Raw genomic sequence first — 22,368 nt, 5'->3', positions numbered from 1 at the left:
AAGTGTATTCCCTCCCTTATGTCGGTCTTAGGTAAACTACTTGTCATAGTCATTTCCATAAAGCAGGTTCATTTCTGTTCTGTTTTTTCAATATTTATTCAACTGTCTCCAGATTTACATTAGCCACTGACTTAAAATGAATGCACAACCTATTAAATCATGATCCAGGCCTACCCAAGTGCGAAAAGTGATGTTCAATAATTATATGGTTGTTTTATAGGTAAAAAAAAATGCTCATGAGTGATTGTTTGAAATATAATCTGCATGTCCTTGCTTTATCTTTTTTTGGGTAGAAGGATGTATATTATGACTATTATGGCCGGGGAAGAAATGAGAATGAGGTTTTTTCAAGGTGCCGAGGAGAATAAAGAGCAAAGGAAGAGTAGCACGGGAAAATAATTGGGTCATCTCAAACCAATGGGACATTAACGCGCCATTGGGCTTCTCTGACTGTCTTGCTGCCTCCTTCTTCATAAATTGCTATGAATCAGGACACCCCATAATACCAGGTGATTTAAGGCTAATTAAAGCTAAGCCTTTACAGGCACCCACCCACTTCTCCAAATGGACAGACAACTATACCTGAGATATTTGAAAATGCACCTGGCGTCTCCTAAACAACCTTCAAGGCACCAGCAATGGCTTTAGTGATAACCAAAACATCATAGAAATGCACCACATTCCTGTCTTACCCCTTCCCAGTTTATGCAAATAGTCCTTAATAAAAAGCATGCTCACTCGGGGGCCTCAGGTACAGGCAGGCTGGGGAAGGTCACATTGTAGGGGAAATTATTCTCTTCACGGCATGGTAATGAAAGCCTTTTTTATCGAGCGGAGCCGGTGAGGTTCTTGTCCTCAGCTCTCTGCTGCACTGCTGGCCTGGACGCTACCTGTGTTTATTTACTATGTCCACAGCAGGTCGGCCAGTAGCTGTGGGACGGCCCCGACAGCGCCAACTGGTAGCTAATTGCTTCTCGGGGTGGAGGGATGGCCAGGATGAACTTTTAGAGAACTTAAGTTCAAGCAGTTATATTTGCATGGCGATTACAGGCTACTTAAATTATTTGTCACGTCTAATATCTTCTGTGTTATTTTGTGGTAGCGCTGGATTTGACATTTAAGTTCCCATATTTGTGTTGAGGTTATGCTCTTTTAATTTTCACACACACATTTTTAAAAAAAATAAGCATTAAACCAACATTCCAATTAAAGCAGCATGTTTTAAGATCAGTGAAATCCTGAACAGTTTTATGACTCGAACCTTCCCAGCTGCCACCGATTTAGGGACTGTGTGCCTTCTCACATGATGGAGAGCGCCTCCCTGCCCAGAGTGGAAGGGGGGTTCCATTTGGAAGCAGTGTGTTGCATTTGTGAATGATTTGTTGGGAACAGGGTTCACTATTTCAAAGGACCTGAAAGTATTGATTCTGTCCTGGATAAGCTGACACCTCATGTATCGTCTGAAGTCGTCTCATCTCGAAAGGCTGTTCCAAGAAGGACTCTGCCTCAGGGAGAAAAAATCCTTGTGGTGCTGGGTAACGAATATATAGATAAACCTCACTGAAAAATGTGACCGTATGGATAAGGTTGGGCAACTCAACGTAAGGCCCACTGACTAGGGCTGCACGATTCTGGAAAAAATGTGAATCACGATTTTTTTGCTTAGAATTGAGATCACGATTCTCTGGCACGATTTTTTTCACAAAATGTTTATTGCACTGATGAACTTGAACAAAACAAAAAAAAAACATTGTAGTATGCAGAGCAATGTTTTTTTTGTTTTGTTGAAGTTCTATCATTGGATGAGACATGATTTTTACAAAAGTAAAAACAAAAAAAAAAGTCTCCAAGATGAGAGGGCATCCTTTAATCCCTCATGTTGTACAGTGTTTATTGGGGCCGTATCCTTGGCTAGGTGATATGTGATAGCTGCTGTGGTCGGCTTTCTAAAACAGAGGCATAATATTCCTCCTTTTCCAAAAGCCATGTGACGTGACGTGAAGCTCAAAGTTGGGCTGTGAACAGTTGACAACAAATTTGTCTTCAAAATAAGAGCTTTACATTGCAGCCCATTGGAGTTTAGAACTGGGTTCTTAGCGGGGGGCTTTTAATTTGAAAGTAGCGACCGTTCCTAGCTTGCGCTACAACAACAAGCTAGAGATCCAGGAGACGCTAGCATCTCCCGGGTCTCAGCGGCTGTCCAGTTGCCCATCTAGCAGGCGAGGCGGCAAATCGCCGGAGCAAAACAGACCCTCAATTTGCCGCCCTCTGTCTAAAACCGCAGACCTAGCCGCCAAAAGGACAGGCAGATTGGTGGCTTGCTGACCTGTCTAAAAACGGCTTCTCACTCTCACTCCTTCCAAACACTCAACTGCAGGCGGGCTTCCTCCACTGAATCAAGTGCTGCATTTGAGGGCGCTTCAAAAAATCCGGGAGGAAAATAGGAGCATTTGTTTGTGATTCAGCTCGAGATATAAAATGCTTCAGAATCGCTATGTGTGGAAATGAGATCACGTGTATGTGTGAATCGAGATCGTGATTTTTTTTTACGATTTTTCGTGCAGCCCTACCACTGACTATCTTTTTTTCCCCAAGTTGTCATGGAGATGGGTCTTTTGACATACCAAATTGCAAATGCATTTTTTAAAGTAATTTTTTGTGTTTGCAAACAAGTTTAACACTCCCCCATCACCAGCAAAGGAAGACAGATCAAGCATCAGACATACATCCCTGTGCTGGGTTTTAAGGGTGTCCAACTTCACATGTTATGCCTGTAAAGTAGTTTTCAGCCTCCTGTTACCATGAGTGGAACCAAGCGTCTTGGGTTTACCCAACGACAAATGATCGAGAAAATCACATCATCATCCACAGATTAAGACTACGTGATGGAGATGAAAGCTGGTAAAATAACTTTAGTAAGTTAGTCAGTTCTTTATTTATGATTGTGTACCAAGGTCAATAATTAACTTTGATGGTCAAGAACAGTTCTTTAAGTATTGGAGTATGTGGAAGATTTGTACCCAGAACTGTCTGTTTGATCATGTAAAAATTATCATGGTTGCAAGACTTCTTTTAAGTATTTGTTTTATTAAGCATTTTATTTTTCTTGGGCAGGCAGCACCTTTTGTTGACTAATTACCAATGCAGAATCTGGATCTCCTTTCTTGAGCTTGAAGCCTTAGTTAATGGATGATGGTATGCCAAACACGTCTCCTACATCAGAGTAACCATATGTTTGTGCGCAGCCATTAATCTCGGGCTGGATGTTGACTGTTCCCGTTTTGCCCTGTCCTACCCAAGTTATTGTCCCCCGACTCTCACTTCCTGTTGTAATAACGGCAACTGACCACCACACAGATGGCTGTCAGCCAAGCGAGGGCAGCAGAAGGGCCCTGTCGACCCCTACACTCACACACACTGCCTTACATACAATGACAAACGCCAACACACACAGAGCTGAGGGCGTCAGAGAGCGTCCTGGTCAATGACAAATTGCAGCCCAAGTCAACAGGCTCCCGTGTAACTCTCCTGAGGGACTCTTGAGATCTCTCACAGGGTGACCCAGTTCCATCACGTCTCCCCTTCTACCTCTCTCCTCTGCTGTTCCCTCTCCTCAGCTGCACATCCTCCTGCATTCACACAGACAAAAGCACTGGGTTTAAAGTTCAGCTGCAATAAGGCGATCCTCACTTCACTCTAAATATCGTTCAGCTTCTCGTGGCAGATAAACCTGAGTTGTCTAAATGTTAACTCCCAGGTCATGTCAGTGTGTTCTGCTCGGTAAAAGGTCTGTAGCCGGAGTCGCGCTGACTCTTCTTCTGTCTCCCGCTCGACAACCTACCTCAGAGGCCAGCACGTAGTTTCTCTCATGCCCCCCTTTAGTCTCTGCTAACATCACTTACCCAAGAGATAAAAAAAAAACAACTAGGATTTATTTCTTGGTTCTTAATTCACTCTCTTTTTTTCTGCCTTTACAGCAAATAGCTTAACTGCAATGCAGCAGTGCCAGTATGGGGCATTAATATTAATGTCCGCCCATTTTGCCCAGCGTGGCAGGGAGCCTGTCAATCTAGACTTCTATTGGAGGGGCTCCCTACACCAGCAAACACCTGCCCAGCACTGATGTGCAGGCTTCTGACACTAGAAGGCGCCAATCTGCCCCTATAGTGTAGCAGGCGTGATTTTATTGGCCGCTGGTTCAGCATATAGGAGATGTTCCCAGCCAATCTGGACTGCACAAATGTTCTATATTGCACCAATAGGAGGAGGAAAATGGGCACAAAAGAACAAAGGCTTTATGTGGGACAATTGCCCTTGATTGTGATGGAAACTGTTGTAGTTAAGAAAAGGAAACTGCATTCCTGTATTGTCTATCAGTCTTACTTGAAAGCCAGCTAAAAGAATGCTATGTTTAACCGCTGAGAATAAGTTTTATGTTATAGCTTCAGGCAAGAATCTGATGTGGCAAGGTCTTTTCTTGAATAATTTGCTTGTTTAAGTCTCAACTCATACCCAGTGGGAGAACCATGGATGAAATTACTCAAAAGTCCTCCCTGATATGGTAAATCTACATCACGCAAGCAAATAATTCTTTGTAACAAAGGCGACACATTATGAATGTGAGATTAGGCAGAATGGGTGCGGTTGCTATCACATTTAAGCAGTGCTCCTCTGCATTAAGTGGTTGAAGATAGCTGCAAGCAATGCAGGTGTGTGTGTGTGTGTGTGTGTGTGTGTGTGTATGTGTGTGTGTAAGCCTCTGTGCAATGAGAGAGGTAGAGAGAGAGAGCGAGGGAGCCTGGGATCAGTGTGCTGCGCTGTTCATCACTGCAGCAGTACACCAGCCCCGGATCTCTGTCCGTGCAGAGGTGCTGACTGGCTGCCCCCCTGCCTCTCTGCCCCCTTTTTCTCTGCTTTCCTCAAGAGGGTGTGCTGATGATGCTCTCTTTCATTACTCCAGAAGGATGGAGACGAGCTGTAGGTTTAGCAAAAACCCGCAGGGAACCAGCCATCCTGATTGCCTTCAGTCTTAAAGCCTGCCAGCATGTTGGTTTGCATTTCTTTCTTTCCTCTGTCTTAATAGTTAACAGAATCCATTGATTGTGCAGGCTGTGGCCTTTTCTGCTCAAGGCTGGAGCCCATTTCCTCCCAGCACTGCTTCAGACCCTGTTTACCTTACTGTAAACACTATAGTGCTCGCATGGGGGCTGTTCAGCCATATCAAAGTCAGAGTAAAATCAGCTGCCTCCTTTTGTCGCAGTTCAAAGATATGCCCTGCATGATTATTCAGGGTTAATCAAGGTCAGAAGTGTTCCCTCCCGCGTTGCTGCTTTGAAGCTTATTGAAGGTACATTGTGTACCTAACTACAGACAAGATACAAGAGCAGTTCAAGGAGCTGTCTCTATAGTCACTTGTTTTGTATTCCATAGTATTTGCACACATAGAGAAGAAGAGTTGAGTTTGCAGCCTTAGTTTCTTATCACATATCCTTGACTGATGCACTGGTCATACATTAAATTGAGTATTATTTCACAGTGTTCTCTTGTACCATAAGCCTGGATCTGTGCCCAGGGGCTAAAGCAGGAAGAGTAGGAAGAGAGGTAGGGGACAAAGAGATATTAGATCAGTTTAAATGCTAAACTAAAGCTGCCATGAAGCCTAGTTGACTTAATGGGAGGTTATTTGTTAATCCACATTTATTTATTTCTAATTACAACTGTATTACAGCTTGAATACCTCATGCAGTCTTTTCCTCCTGCATTTAATAAAAAATCTAAATGTGTGTGGCATTTCTTTAATGAGGCTGTAGGGAGTGAGAGTCAGCTTCCCTCTTTATCCCCACTGTGACACTGTGACTCCCTCTCAGCCTTCCTCTTGTACAGCCGCCTTTGCAACCACGTCTCTGTGGCACACATCCTTTAAATGACCTTCAGTGGCACAGAACTGACTGGCTCTTTTCACTACACCTAGCCACCTCTGTTAAACAGCACTGTTTAAACAATGGATTTTTTTCCTTCGTCCTTCCCACCCTGTCTGTTTCTTCCCCAGGAGGAGACTTGAGTGAATGCAGCTAAATCTTGTGTAATTACCATTTTGCCTCCCAATGATAGGCGCTTTTGCGCATCATCAAGGGAAAAGTGGCTTCCCTTTTTAACAGAGGAGATGGTAGGGGCGACGGGTACTCTAAAATAACACACAGCACTTGTACCGCTCAAAGCTTGATGTAAATAACACTCTGCTTTGGAAAGCAACTCCTCCCTTAGTTGATTTAGTATTCTTGTCCCCATGTGTAAAAATGGGATATGCTCCGCTTGGGAAAAAAAAGTGTATTGGAATATGCTTTGTATCAGCAGTACAGATGCTGCGATGTGTTTGCTTACAACAGCTTGTGTCTGGCCATAAGCTATCATACAGTGCAGGAGGCATTGATTAATTTTGGCAGTTTACATCACGAACCATCAAATTAACTGTACTGTCTGTACCTTCTCTGGCTTTTTCCATCATGCTTCGCAGCGCAGCTCATTTAACACTCACTCTTCCCCCCTCTGTCTCTCCTCTGTGCAGCGCCATGCGTGTGTTGCTATCCAAACTGCCGAGGCCTTGGATTGTAGACGAGAAGAAGGATGACGGTTACACCGCACTGCACCTGGCTGCACTCAACAACCATGTGGAGGTGGCTGAGCTGCTCGTGCACCAGGTAACAACACTCCAGCATTCACGCACGTATAAATAGCTTATTTTAATGCAGGCCTAATCACTTAATGTAACAATAAAAAAACAGTTATTCATTCTCTATAGGAGACCTAAAGCAGCCCAAAGCATTGCTGCATCCTCTCAGCCTGCACTCCTGGCTATCCCTGACTACCGACCATTAAGAGCAGCTTCCACTGCTCTCCCTGCAGCCAGCAAGCTGTAGACCACTTGAAGCAGCTATAACTGCCATTTTTTTATTGAATCCATATGGTTCACAGGGCCTCCAGGGGTATTCTTTAGTGCTGTTGGGCCCTCATATCCTCCTCCTCTTGCAATCATAGCTTCGTGGTCTTTTTTTCCCTTCTGAGATTGCAGGTTTAACTCCCCAAAGCCTAAAACATGCAGGAGTTTACAGCAAAAGTCACCTGACCAGGTGGGAACTGGGTTAATTGGGATATGGTGCAGGGCAGCAATGTTGCTGCAAAATTCCAACGCATGAGCGCTCGCTGTGCAAGCCTCCTTTCAGCAGGGACGGCCTTTTTCCCAAGTCCCTGCAATGGGCTGGCTCGCAGTGATGGCTCAGCTTTCTATTCAGAAATTGCAGCACACAAGGTGCACTGCAGATTCCCTGCCAGCCAGCCAGCCAGTCAGTCAGTCTTATTACTTCGGGATTTCACACACTGCCTGATCACAATGCTTATCTCCCCTCCACATCTCCTCAGCTGAGGTGTTCGCAATTGGAAATGACAATCACATGCAGCGTTATTGTTGGATGCGTTTTTTCTAACCCCCTAGGTGATAGTTTGTTGGTCGGCGGGGTTGAAGGAAGGAGATTCAGTCATGGCACATAAAGCTAGAATAGTTGTTTGAATCTTTCTTCTTCTGAGCTAGCATTTATTTGACTTTTTAATTTTTTTCTGTACACTCGTCTGTCATATCCACATGCACATATGTGATTTATTATTATGGTTGTTGAGATTAATTGTGTGTGTTTGCCTCTCTCCCGTTTCCCACCTCCCAGGGCAACGCCAGCTTAGACATCCAGAACGTCAACCAGCAGACCGCATTACATCTGGCAGTGGAGCGTCAACACACCCAGATAGTCCGGGTTAGTGGGCCCTTCTCCTTTAATTTGCTCTCTGTGATATTTTTTTTCTCCTCCTTTTCTCACTCACATCACACCACAAACCGAAGATCCTGCCTCGAGTTATCTCTCCGTCAGTCCCTCATTCTGTGCTATACATAAAAGGGAGTAGAACAACATCTATGCAGCACCACATTTAATTTGCACTAGTGGATGTCCTGCAGTTGAATGAAGTCCTGCTTCAGATTGATGCTGTGCAGGGAAAATGCTCTCCGAGGCAGCGTCTTGGTTAGAGTCATTTGGATCGAGATTGCCACGTTGCCATCTTGTGGACTCGAGAAAAAATGCACTCCGTAATTGGGTAATACGGCACTGAGGCAGTTCATTGTAAGCAGCAGCCTTATAAATCAGCACTGTGACATTTGCATTGTAGCATAAAATTTGTTTTATGGTTGTTGCTAGAGCGTTTGCCCGTTTGTGTGATTATTTATGTGTTATTCTTAACAGCTGCTGGTGCGTGCAGAGGCCAAGCTTGATGTGCAGGACAAGGACGGGGACACACCGCTGCATGAGGCACTGCGTCACCACACACTGTCCCAGTTGCGGCAACTACAAGATATGCAGGACGTCAGCAAAGTGGAGCCCTGGGAACCCTCCAAGAACACAGTACATATACATCTATTATTAACCTTGCTGCTCCTCCCAGATTACAGTAATTTACTTGGGTCAAGGTTCCTAAAGGTATCATAAGGCATCACAGCATTAAGGTTTTCAAGAGCCAAGAGATGCAAGAAACCAATAGACTAAAAACATTTGACTTTTCTTCTCCTGTATATATCTATTACACAACAATGGTGCAGATTAAAAAATTTAAAATAAATGTTCTAGGTCAGAGTAATGACTTTTTTGTTCTCCAGTGTCCAGTGGCTCAATCTGGACACTGGAGATCTTTATTTTAGGAAATGTGGCACCCCATTAAGCTGATTTGATTCAATTTAACATCCCCAAATATTTCTGGCTAGAAGACAATTCAAAAAATCACACTAATGCATGTAATGAAAACTTTACACTACCTGTAATTGCTAGACTGACTTTCTTGGCCCTTTTTAAAACCCTCAGTTTAAAGTTTTAAAACCAATTCCATCCATATTCTTAACTTGCTTTTTCCTAATGAGGGCAAAAAGCAGAATTTAAACCCTGTGTAAATTGGACAAGTGGGCAGTGTAACATGTTCCCTCCTAGGAACAGTTTATGCCACTTTAATACACCGGCTGTGTGTTTGAGACAGGACAGGGTACCTGCTGCAACTAACTGCAACATTTCTCCTGGAGATTGTGTCCTATCCACTTCTAACTATTTGTGACCTTTCTGAATCCTCTTACACTGAATTGACTGGACTTATTTGACATGTGAGACAGGCTCCAATTCATAAAAGATATCAAGATAGAGATACAAAAGTTTCCAGAAACCTCTATAAACATGGAAAGAACACTGCAGTCACCTCTGTTAAGACCTGAATACTTGTCCCTTATGGCCACACCAGTGATTAGACAATGTAATGAGGTCATGGCATTTAGCTTTTATGATTTTGGGTGATTGTACTCAGAGTCGTCTAGGCAGCATTCTGCAGGATACACCTGTATTAAGATCAGTATGTGAACCCACTTGCCTGATGCGTGAAAAATGATGACGGATCATATTTAGACAGGAAGCTGCATCACCGGACAGCCCAGTCAGCACCGGCCCATCACTCAGACAGCAGCCAGACACGAGCATGGAGCAGTCAACCAGCTCGCTGCCGCCTCTTGACCAGCCTGAATGAGCTTGTAGAGGCCAACAGGGGCATGTCAGTCCTGAACCCTCTGTATGTTAACAGCACATCACTAATGCCTACAGGGGATGAGTTAAAGGCTACAGAAGCGAGACTTACCTTACCTGTCACCTTCTGTCTCCCTCCTACTTCTTTCTCTTCGCCTCCTCTGCCGCCTCCTCTCTTCTGTGCCCTCCCTGGTTCCCCAGCAGAGGAGCGGAACAGACAGACAGTGGACCTAATTGAGATATGTGCAGTTGGGTCACTCTCCCATAGCCCACCCACCCAGTTCAAGATGAGAAGTGAATTAACCGGCCCGATGGCTCCATCAGCAGAGATGTAAAAGCTACTGGTTGAAGACAATCAGACATGGAAGGCCCAAATTGCAAGAGAGAGAGAGAGAGAGGGACAGAGAGAGAGAGAGCGGCTATGAGTTGGGGTAGACTCAGTGAGGTGATGAGCTGGAGGAGGGAGAGAAAGGCGAGGCAGTTAATGGGATTTTGGGTGGGGGCGATGGGGTTACACTGCCTGACAGCCTTCTCAAGACATGTCTTTGATTGGCTAATTAGTGGCGATCTGACAGAATTTTGACATTGCTCTTTTGAATTTAACTCTGAAGCCATATAAATAATGTCACGATCCTTTACTCTTCTTACTCTGTACATTACTGGTTTAGGTGCCTGTTGTGGAGACACAACACTTCCCACTGTATTCAATCTTTTCTCTGTTTTTCTGTGTCTACCTGCAGTTAATCATGGGCTTGGGCACCCAGGGGGCAGAGAAGAAGAGCGCAGCATCCATCGCCTGCTTCCTTGCAGCTAACGGAGCGGACCTGACCATTCGTAACAAGAAGGGCCAGTCCCCTCTGGACCTGTGTCCCGACCCCAGCCTGTGCAAGGCTCTGGCCAAATGCCACAAAGAGAAGAGCAGGTAAACATCCCTTAAAGGAATAGTTTTGACATTTTGGGAAATACACCTATTGGCTTTCTTGCCAGGAGTTAGATGGGAAGATCAATACCACTCTCATGTCTGTCTGTTAAATATGAAGCTGGAGCCAGGAGACTGAGAGCCAAGTTTAGCCTGAAGACTGGAAACAGGGGAGAAGCAGCAAGTGTAGTCTGTTGTTGTAAGTCGATTCGGTCACAATGTAATGTTACGCTTAGAATGTCCAAAGGTAACAGAAAATTGGCGTTTTTACCAAGCCTTCATCAGGCTATGTCTGCTCGTATCGACTGATTATCGCCTATCTCTGAAAAAAAAAGAGATCAAATAATTAAACTTTTTGTATTTCAAAAAGATGTTTATACCTGCTCTGTTGCTCTACTACTAACATCCTAGTCGTTCTAGTGATCCTTTGTCCACATCGACAGATTCAAAGATAACAGTCAATAACCAGGATGGGAGGCATGTCATTAGGTGGGTTCTAAAATGGGGAAAAAGACCAAACTGAGTGATTACAAGTGAAACAAAAACGCTACACAAAGAAATGTCTGCTGTGTTCCTTCTGTAGCATTTAGCCATGCTTAATAGCACCCACACCTACTCTGGTCTGAATGCAGCCGAGGACAAGATGTAGTGAGCGAAGATGTTTGATTAAATGTTCGATAGCTCTGACCTAACCAAATGTGAATTATCAAATCACTATTATAACAAAACCAAAAAATTTTGTTTTTTTCAAATGTTAATTTATTTTTCTAGTTGAGTTCTTGACAAGCATACTTTGGCCTTTTTTTGAGCATTTTACCGAAGAATTTAAATTCAACACTTTGACATAGTCTGTCAAACCAGAGATGTCAGAGTTGTTAATTATCAATATAAAGATAAATATGTGAAATCCGTTAAAGCAATTTTGCTTTATATTACTGGCTTGATTTATCAGCTATTTTTTCTTTATCTGAATAATGCATAATGCATTTCCCATTATCGGACAATCATTTATCAGCTCAATTTATAGCTTACATCCATAACTCTGACCCAGATTTTTATATGCAGTTCATTATTTTAAACAGATTTTCCATTTATGTTGCCAAAAAGGTGTTTAACTGTTCATCATACTGACATTAGAATGGAAAGACAAAGGGAAGAACATGATGAATTTTAGTGCTTTTTGGTATGTTCATGCTGCAGCGAATGTAACAACACCTGCAAGAGAAAAAGGAAGAAAGCACCGTCTCGAAAAATCAATGATTTCCTGTCTTTGCTAAAAATGTTTCATGTAGGGAAACACATTTCCTTGTTCGCTTCTCCTCCGTCTCTCCCTATTTTTAGTCTCTCTCTGTCTCCCCCTATTTTCTTTGTTCTCTGTCAGCCTCTCGTTTTTTTTGTAAGCTCCTCTGCGCTCACACACGCGCTCACAGTGGTTTTTATTCTCAATGTTCCAGTGGTCAGGTGGGCACCCGCAGCCCGTCTCTGAACAGCAACATCGAGTCGCTGGAGGAGTGTATGGTGTGCTCGGACATGAAGAGAGACACTCTGTTCGGGCCCTGCGGACACATCGCCACCTGCTCCCTGTGCTCGCCTCGTGTCAAGAAGTGTCTCATCTGCAAGGATCAGGTCCAGTCAAGAACCAAGGTATCAGACGCGATACTGTCTGTCCCACCCAGAAACACGCGCATGAGCGGAAGAGGAGCGGACACTTTGACTCCTCTCTTTGTTGTTCCATTTGTCTCTCCACAGATCGAAGAGTGCGTTGTCTGCTCTGATAAAAAGGCAGCCGTTTTGTTCCAGCCCTGTGGTCACATGTGCGCTTGTGAGAGTAAGTTAGAGACACATTTCAACATCAAACATAACCTTGACATTACACCAGTCACTGAAATACTCTATATATAGAATAAACTCTGCGTCCGTGCCTTAACAACGTGCACTCTGTCCTCACCAGACTGTGCTAGCCTCATGAAGAAGTGCGTACAGTGCCGGGCTGTTGTGGAACGCCGCACCCCTTTTGTTCTGTGCTGTGGAGGGAAAGGTATGGAGGATGATGCCGCTGATGATGATGATGATGATGATGATGATGATGATGATGACCTTAGTGAGTGAATCTTCCACACATTCCCTTTTAATTCCCTCTTCCCTTTTTTTCAAATTTCTTTCTTCTTTTTTAGTTTCCACTTGTTTCAGTACTATCTGCTTTAGCCCTTTTTATCTTTTGCTTTGTTGCTGCCTTGCTTATGCATTTTATTCCTTTGTTTACATCACTGATGTGTTGTTGTTTTCTCATCCTTGTAGAGATGTTAGAAATGTACAAATTAAGCCACATGTTTGAATCAGTCAGTGTTAGTTTCTAAACTGTTTTCCACCACTAGATCTTTAATCATTGCATCCATTGTTACATTTTTAATTCTGACATGATTACACAGGGAGGAGTAAAACATAAATAGATATAATGTTAACTGAAGATACATCTAGGGAAAATGAATGGACAGTGGTTTCACAAATCCTTGGCTGCCTTGTGTAAAAGTTCTTCAAAGAGAGAGGATTTTCTCTTTCGAACCATAATCTTTTCATAAGCAGGTTCTCAGAAGCCATTCCTGGATGTAGTTTTGCTGACCCGCACTGAATAATACAATAATGTCAGAGTACACAGCCAACCTTATTACCTTATTCATGTTTCTGTGGCCTCTAAAAAAGTTTGACTAATCACATTCGCTTAAAATGGATGGACTTATTTGTGAGCATATGTTAAATGCCCTGTAGCCATAATGATATATGCATATTAATACCCTCCTGAAAGTGCAAAAAGAACTGCATTATAATGCATCCCTTGTCGAGAAAGACACAGAATGATATAATGTCTGCTCACAAGCATGTTTTGTAACTGATGTCATCAATTTTAACCAAAATATTGACACTGTCCGGTGAGTAGTGATGTAATGTAGTGTGTAAATACATTTGTTTTTGGTTGCATTCACCATCCATCTTCCTGTCTCCAAGTTGAACACAGTGTTATTCCTGTCGTGTTTTCCACATTTTATTTTGAGTTAAAAGGGAAACTGTTGTAAGTTCACTAACTTCATGTTTACCCCCGTGTTGATTATTTAACGTCCTCCACGTGTCGGCTTGTTGGCATGCAAATCTTACCTGCAGACGCTGCCAGACGCGCAAAGAAAAAGGATGCAGTCCCCCAAGCACACATACACTCATGCAAGGGGCAGCATTGATTGTTTATCTCCCTTCATCCCAGTAACACCGACCATCGATGTCTGTTGCAAAAGCAAATGTAGTGCACGAAATTCACCTGTCAGTTTGATTATTTTGGCTTCCTACTTCTCTAGTTTAATACTTTCATAATGAGCACAGGCAGTAGAATTGTGCTTTAGCATTGGCTGAGTTGCAAAAAGAATCACTCGCTGCTATGCATTTTAACTCTTAATTCTACATATAAAAGACTCTATTTCCCTTTCTTTTCCTGATCACTGTTTCCAACTTGCTAGATTTCTCTTCAAATTCTTTCTCTGGACCTCCCTCAGAGGCTGTAGTGAGTAGTTTTGGCCCGCTGGCCAACTGTTGAGCTGGTGAAGTCGGCTCCTGCTATAACAATGTGACTGGTTATTCCCAGCAGGGAGCTCTAACACTATGGCAGGGGGATCGCAGGATCTTCTCCAGCCCAACAATCTGGCACTAAGTTGGTGTAAGTATACCTCTATGATCCCCTCCCTTATCAGACCCTTTTTTAAAGGGCTCCCCACAGTGCTGCCCTGGCCCCTGTCCCCCCCCCTTAAACCCCCCCCCCCCCTCCCTTTCTCTTTCAGCAATTCACACAAACCATCAACAGTATATGCTGATACAGTAAATGTGTGATGCACATGCCAAGAATTGCACAAGTCTGGACTGGAGTCCCCAACAGGGCTGCAGTCCAGCCAGTAATACATTCAGGCAGTTTCACACCGGTATCATTATCCACGTGCATCCTGTGGCCCTTACAATGCCAGTATCGCTGTATGATGTTTTCTCCTGTGCCAGTTTATATTTCCGATAATTACAAAGTATTAAAAGTGAATGCAGTGCCAACACGGGCTGCTAGAGCCCAAGTTTCGTCTGCCAAACATAATAAAAATCCAGAGTGCATGTGTTTGGGATCCATGCTTGTTTCACAAAACTGGTGTTGTAAATACACTCTAGCTCCCAGCTTGTTTCGTAATGTCGGTGTGGCTGTATTTCTGTTTGATTGGCAATATAGTTTATCTTTACGAGGAGGTGAGGTTTGATGTGGCCACTGGTGCAAACTGTTAATTTGTTTAGTCTCTAGGATGGTGACTTAAATTCCCAGTTTTTTTTCTCACCGTGCCTTTTGTATCGTTGTGTCCGAGCAGCCAGCGGAAACATCCCAGCCTTGCAGAGGGACAAGGACAACACCAACGTCAACGCTGACGTACAGAAGCTACAGCAACAGCTCCAGGACATCAAGGAACAGGTGAGGCCAAACTGTAGAGAAGGGACCAGCAAGTAGGGCGATCCTTCTTCCGGTGTGTGAATTTACATTCAATACAGTAGCTTGAAAAATACTGATATTCGACACCACAGGGAAAAACTGACACAACACTGAGGGCCTAACATTTGAGATTTTTATTAGAAGATTAGAAAATTAGTGTTTAAACTTTTCCAAAATTCAGAATTGACATGATTTAATATAGGGCTGGGTGATTAATCGAATTTTGATTGCGATTTCGATTTTGGCTTCTCACGATCATGAAAACACTGTAATCGAAGAAAAACGCTAAACGTGCCGCCGCGCGTCGTGTATGCAAATTACTGCGCTGTAAATGCACAGTGAACGCACCTGTGTCGCCTGCAGCTGCAGCAGTGAGTGTGTGGATCAATTGTGGAACGAGCGATTGACAACATGGCAGAAAAGCAGCCTGAGCCTTTAGTTGAAAAGAAAGGTAGGACAACTTCGGTCATTTGGAGACATTTTGGCTTCAAATCGTCGGACGTGGAGCAGAAGGAGATTGTTTGCAAAGTCTGTCACACCATCGTGTCTGCACCCCAGGGCAACACGACAAATGTATTTAACCATAAAGTGGTCTATGACAAAGTATTGAAGGAGCAAAAGACCCAAAAAAGTGCAAGAGCGCCAACTTCAGCCACAGCCACCGCCACCGCAACACAGTCCTCCATTGACGACACTCTTTACAATGCCGCTCCATATCCCACCGGCTCCCGGCGACAGCGAGAGATAACGGAGGCTGTGACATTCATGCTAGCTGAGGACATGTGCCCTATCAGTACAGTTAGCAACGCAGGCTTCAAGACACTGGTCAACACTTTGGACAAGCGGCACGTGTTGCCATCACGCAAACATACAAATGTTCATTTATGTTCAAATGATCATTTACTTTTTTACTTGTCACTAATCTATCTGGTTGTTTTTCTAAAAGTTATATTTAAAGTTGAGTTTTGGTGGCTCAATAAATACTTTTTTTGAAATCAGTGAATAATTGTGTTTATTAATCGTGATTTCAATATCAATCAAAATAATCGTGATTATTATTTTTAGCATAATCGCCCAGCCCTAGATTAATATTCACTGTCTTCTACTCCAGTTAATAATCCATTCCTGAGGTACAGTGAATGTGAAAGTGTGGCTGCACCTAGAGCTGCAACGATTAGTCTTTTAGCCTTATTTTTGTAGTCGATTAATAGCTTTAAGAAAATGTTAAACGTTTCTTCTTAAATGTATGGATTTGCTTCACTCTTTGATTGCATGATAGTAAATGAAGACTCTTACGATTTCGGACGATGATGAGAGCAATGAGAGGATGTCACTTTTGTCCCCTCAGCATTTTTCAATGTTCTGAAAACTTGACATCCTGTAGAATAAACGATTGATTTGTTGAAAATAAGCAGCCCTAGGCCTTCAAGTTACAGGATTCTGGCTCCCTTTTGGTTTCCTGTGTCAGTCAAAATGTTTGGTGAATGTTGGGCATAGCAGTGACGGATCCAAATGGTACAGCATATCCAAACATTATGCATCAGTAAGATTTATTGAGATCTTTAAATGTTTAATTGAGATTTAGGGCTGCAACTTACTATTATTGATTCACCTATTGATGTGTTTTCTCAAATCTAATGAGAAAATGGTGGTAAAAGGCACATCACAAGTTCCCACTTTTAATACTCGAGGATATTGAACTTTACAAATTATGTAAAAGACATAAAATCTACAAATCCTCATATTTGAGAAGCTTGAACCAGTAAATCTACTGCAGTCTTCCTTGATAAATGACCTAAACGAGGGCTTAATCATCAAAATTAATTTCGCTATCAGCTCATCCTTGCAGCTCTACTGAGACGGATTTTCAACACAGCACAGCATTAAATGAGCTTTCCTAGTAGGAAGTAGTACCCTGGCTTTGCAGGATATGCAGGGTTTAACTATAATATGGCTAACTAAGCCGGACACACCCTGTTTTTTACGTAGACACAAACCAGGTGCGGTTCGCGACCTACACAGGAAGATGACAAAAGAGCTCGTTGTGACGAACGGCGCTGTGAAATGTGTGATCAAAAGGACCTCTGTGTTGTAAAGTTTTTAGGAGGGCTTGGCTCAGTTATTGATTCTCTGTGTGACTTTATTACAACCAAACATGAAGTGTGATCGCTCCTCTTCATCTGTCCGCAGACCATGTGTCCGGTGTGTCTGGACCGGCTGAAGAACATGATCTTCATGTGCGGCCACGGCACCTGCCAGCTGTGCGGAGACCGGATGAGCGAGTGCCCCATCTGCCGCAAGGCCATCGAGCGCCGCATCCTCCTCTACTAGACGTACCCCCCCTCCCCACTCCCCCACAGACTCTCTCTTTCTCTCTTTTCTCTGACAGCCCACACCGACCACGCCCGCAAAGCCACAATCACACCAGCTGCTGCTGCTGCTGCTGCTGTTTGACCATCCTCACAGCACCCGAGTCAGCCAGCCAAGGGTGTTATCTAATGTCTTACTCAACACAACAAATGCTCTTTTAATGGTTTGATTGTGCTTCAGATGGAATCTGTTACAAAACAAGGAAAAACATGAACTGACTTGACTCTGTCATCATCATCAAGACGCTCGCATCATGGCGTTTTTCTCTGCTCCCACCATCCCCTTTCTCTTTCCGTGTCATTTTCTCTGTTTTTACTTGATATGTGATGCTTCTTTTACTCTGATTTACTCTACGGTGGCTCCTTCTTAGGCTCACGGTCTTGGATATTTACTTTTTTGGGCACGTCCCATTTGCAGATTTTATCCTCCAACAGCTGTGCGCATCCGAAGCGTAGAGGAGATGATGTAGAGGTTCGGCCCGTTACCTTTTTGATGTAAAGTTCTCGTGCATCTGTCGCAGTCGGTGCCAGCTGCAGTCGAGTTTTATTGTATTTGTAAATCTTTATGCACGTGTATTGGTATCAGAAGCTCCAGATGTGGATTTAAAGTACTTAATTTTTCATGACAGTATGGCAAGTTTGTGACAAATGCACCACTTAAAGGTTCAGTGAGTGTTTTTAGCTTCATGTCCGTGTTCAGTTTGGCCCGTCGTGACACGCTGTACGCCGACGTCCTGGCAGGTTCGAGACCGGATGTTGGCAGTTTTGCACTAGAGAAGCTGAGTCAGGGTAAAAAAGCTCTTTTCTGCGCAGTGACGAAAAACACAGATAGAGCTGTAGATACACCCAGGTAGCACACCACACCCGTACTTTGTTTACCGAGCTGTACAGTGAACGATGGCGGGTGTCGCAACACCCTTTTAGCTGGCCGATTTTCCAGAGCCGTCGTTCAAGTTCAAGAATTCAAGACGAACACATTCAGCTTCTGTCCAGTGATCAGCCCACCCCCCTGCTGTGCCTGTTTGTTGTAAACACACATGATGCAAAACATTTCTGTAACGAAGAGTATCTTGTCACAACTTGATGTTAAACTGTTGAGACTGCGTGGTATTTGTCTGACAAAAAAAATGTACAATTCAACGAGCATTGCTAATTTACCATTGATGACTCTGTGCCATTTTTGCTTCCAAAAATCTACTTGTTATATAACTCGTATGGGGATAAGGTGCTCTTTATCTTGTATTACTTTTATTTTTTAATTTAAGTGTATTTCCTTTTCTCAAAAAAAATAAATACATCGACATTTATTGAGCTAGAGAGTACAATCTATTAGAACACTAAGATGAAAATGTAGAATAAATTATTTTGTATTGCTGCCCAAACAAATAGGATTTATAGGTATCACTGCCTTCCTAATATGTAGCCTCAAAAATCTCTCAAACATTCTGCTCTGATATTAATGTTGAGATTTGTTTGTGAAGTTTTTATTTGTTTGCTTTTTCGTTGGCAATAGCTTTCTAGCAATCATCAGTAGAAGCGTTTTTCTCTGAAATAGGTCTGTGTAAGCCTAACTTGTTCGTTTGTGAAGCAGAAGAAGAAGAAGAAAAAAAAAAGACATTTTGTTGTCAAAAGTGTCAAATATGTTTTCACCAGTGTTTTATTTGGGAGGAAAGCTAATGATTTTTTAACAGACAGAACTTGCCTTACCTCTTTTTAAAAGGCAGTTGCCCATGTGGAGACTCAGTGGTGGCTAGCTTGCTCCGCTATGTGGGAATTCGCAACGGCACAAAAGCTTTTTCTCTTTCCTTTTAGGACTGAAAGCAACTTTTTCTGAGTACAGTTTTGATTCTTTTCATTGATCATGATAACACTTTAAGCTAGAAGCACTAATACGCTTTATGGTAGTGTTGTCTTGTTATGGTTGTTCTGAAAAAAGCCTATTTTGTACTTTATTTTCAATTACCTGTAACTGTCCTGTTGGTAATCCGTAGTATTTTTCTTTGGCATGAATGTTTGACATATGCAGTACGACATGTATCATGGAAAACCGTTCAGTCTGTATTGCTAATAAGTGCTTTTAAAAACAACCATATAGCTGAAATAAAGTTCCAAATGAACCATGGGACATTCGAGGTTTGTTTTTTTGTTGTTGTTTTGTTGTTCATTAGCTTGTTGTGTGTTTTGGTTTCTCAGATGTATATAGCTTCTTATTAGCATCTTGTTGCTTTTCCCCTGCTGTGCGGCGTCTACCTCACAGAGGAGACAGGGTGGCAGGGATGGGAGGTGTGAGGTAATTGAAAATGCTAACACCTAATAATGACTCAGCACCAGCGTGTGATAGGTCAGCTATGCTAATCAGAGAGAAGAGAAAGCAGTAGAGAAAACCACTCAGGGGAGATGAGAGGGACCCAAATAGAGTGATGCATCTTCTCCAGCGGGCGCCGTGACAGCGGGACATCTCACAAGACATCTCCATAGCACTAAGAAATTATGACCAAAGGCCATTTATGTTCTAGCTCATTGACTAGTCCATTCATAACCTGGACATCTTTGGGTTTTGGCTCACGCGCAGCAGCCCTACGCAGCTGCTCATAACAAGACATTCATCATGCTGTCACCCTCCGTCAGTGCACGCTGACTGTAGGGGAGACTGTGACACCTCCTTACACCCTCTCACATCTCTAACTTGGCACAAGGCCTAGACAGTTGGTGTATAGTCCGGTGTCATGTCATTGTCATTTTATACTCAAGTACCTGTCTTTAGAACAATGGGCCCTCATGCGGTTTTTCCTGCTACAGTGTTCGACAGCGAGTGAATGGCAGCTGCGGCCGGCCACTTAAAGCCCCTCTTGTACCAAGTTTCCAGAAAGTTAGCTCTGCTTCTTCAAATGGTTCCATTCAGGAATGTCTGAACTTTGGTTTTACGTATTGAACCAGCCCCAATTTCCACCAGTTTTAAGTGGAACCACTGTAATCAAGCGTGTACCATCAGTGGAGGATGTTGCACAAAGTAGCAAGATGGTGGATTGCATTTTTGATTTCCTGACTACCTAATTTAATGTCCAGGTTGATATGAATACTAACCTTGAGAAGAACCATTGAGGTAATTATTTAATGATTCAAGACAAATGAACCTCTCCACTCATATAAAATTGATATTAATCTAGTTGTGCTTGAAGGAGCCCAAATTCAAACTCGGAATTTTAATATTTACTAATATTAATGAGGTAATAACACAAACTAATAACGTTTTTTTTTTTTCCCATAACTGCATAAACAAGCTGTTTAGACAGTCATGAAAACGCAGATAGTTTGTTCATTGAGCTTTTTTAGACTTAAAAAAAGAATAAGTCGATGAAGATCTCTCTCTACTGATTAAAATGTATATTACAAGACTGCACTGTGCAACTTTAAATCAACTTCAAAGTCTTTTAATTTCTTTAAACTTGAATCCCAAAGCTGAATAAAATTGGATGTTAAAGTTCACGAAAGAAGATAAATTGACTCCACTGGCAGATTCCGCCTGCTTGAAGTTGTAATCAGAGTTCCCCTCGCAGAAGCTGCCCCTGTGCTTTCACGCCATCCATGAACGGACGGCTGACACTGAGGATTATTTTCATTATCAATTAATCTGCTCATTGTTCTCTTGATTTACTGTCCAAACTGTGAAATGTCAAAAAAAATTGTGAAATGTGCCCTTTATCATTTCCCCCCAAACCCTTGATTTAGTTGACAAACAAACCGACCCCCCCCCCCCCCCCAAAAAAACCCCAATCTGCAGTAGCTTTATAATTAATTAACCAGCATTACAATATTATAGATAATGTGAGTATGTAAGTATTAAATAAAGTTTAATACAGCATCTTTTGTAGATCAAGGTCACAAAGTGCTTATAAAAGGACAAACAATGCAACACAAGCAGCAACAGCAAAAAAAAAAAAAAAAAACTGCGGTGGTGTTATCAGAGCCCTCCTTGATGAGGGAAGGCTGATCTGCAGCATTATAACACCCAAGATTTTGAAATGAGATGCTCAATAATCACATTAGAGTGTGATATGTGCCTGTCCACACACTTTTGGCCGTGTCCGAATCACTGAAAGCATGAAATTACACCTTTAAATAAGTCTGCGGGGTGAATGGAGCTGTTCGGGGGTGAATGTCAGGACCGGGCTGCTTGTCCGTCACTGTGACTGACTGCAGACCAGCCCTGCCCTGCTGACTGACTGTCAGGGTGCTGGAGACGCCACTATCTCTCCCGATCCTGGGGAGGATCCCTGACCGCCACGCCTGCCGCTTTCAGCTGCTCGCAGACTGCAGTGTTTGCTGACTGGACTGCAGGGGTTGTTACTCCCACACCGGGGGGTCAGCTAATCCCCTCGGCTGCCCCGCAGAGCGTGAGTGATGGTGGCCCGGCGCTGCAGGCTTCACCGAGCAGCAGATAGAGATGAATTGAACCCCCCGGAGAGGAGAGCGGGCATCCACGAACAGGAAAATGACTGTGACCCTGCTTCAAGTCTGCGCCGTGATCACTGAGAAGGGTCGGTGACATCCATCTACCGCAGGGGAGGAAAAAAAGTCCACGTCCCCCTCTTCCTCCTCCTCCTTCTCCTCTTCCTCACCCTCCTCCTCCTCCTCACCCTCAGGCTTTGCCCTTGGCACTGGTTCTGAAGTTATGACCTGACAGAAATGAATAAATTCTCCTCACATTGACTGTGAGGTGAAGCCGTGACATAACATGCAGGTTTCAGAGCGCATCACAAGGTGGCAGTACATCCAATGACTACGTACTGTACCGTGGGCCTCTCCTGTCACAGACGGACTCGATATTTGTGGCGCAGAGGACGAAACCAGGGAGAATTTACAGTAGGATGCTTCCTCATGTGTTTTATTTTTGGTGTGACAGCCGGTTGTAGTCACCATCATTCAGCCAGAGGTTATTCTGCGAACTCGCTTTGGAAACAGAGCTGTTTATCCTCACCTTGG

At 43.3% G+C, this 22,368-nt stretch overlaps 1 protein-coding gene across 6 annotated transcripts in view; it reads left to right on the top strand.

The window, feature by feature from the left end:
- mib1 (MIB E3 ubiquitin protein ligase 1) overlaps positions 1-19,510 on the top strand; it is a 57,140-nt gene extending 37,630 nt beyond the window's left edge. The window contains exons 13-22 of one of the 6 annotated variants that reach the window (XM_030402578.1): positions 6,566-6,698; positions 7,716-7,802; positions 8,286-8,444; positions 10,337-10,518; positions 11,970-12,159; positions 12,265-12,343; positions 12,467-12,553; positions 14,147-14,215; positions 14,898-14,998; positions 17,207-19,510. In XM_030402578.1, coding sequence (XP_030258438.1) covers positions 6,566-6,698; positions 7,716-7,802; positions 8,286-8,444; positions 10,337-10,518; positions 11,970-12,159; positions 12,265-12,343; positions 12,467-12,553; positions 14,147-14,215; positions 14,898-14,998; positions 17,207-17,347 — 1,228 coding nt within the window. In that variant the 3' untranslated portion in view covers positions 17,348-19,510. Of the gene's footprint in view, positions 1-6,565; positions 6,699-7,715; positions 7,803-8,285; positions 8,445-10,336; positions 10,519-11,969; positions 12,160-12,264; positions 12,344-12,466; positions 12,617-14,143; positions 14,216-14,897; positions 14,999-17,206 lie in introns of all 6 variants that reach the window. The other 5 variants (XM_030402577.1, XM_030402576.1, XM_030402575.1 and 2 more) reach the window with 5 other exon arrangements.
- The last annotated feature ends 2,858 nt before the right edge of the window (positions 19,511-22,368 follow it).

The sequence above is a fragment of the Sparus aurata genome, chromosome 21 (assembly GCF_900880675.1).
Source record: "Sparus aurata chromosome 21, fSpaAur1.1, whole genome shotgun sequence".
NCBI lineage: Eukaryota > Metazoa > Chordata > Actinopteri > Spariformes > Sparidae > Sparus > Sparus aurata.
Note: the sequence above shows the minus strand (reverse complement) of the source record. Positions and strands in the feature narration are given on the sequence as shown.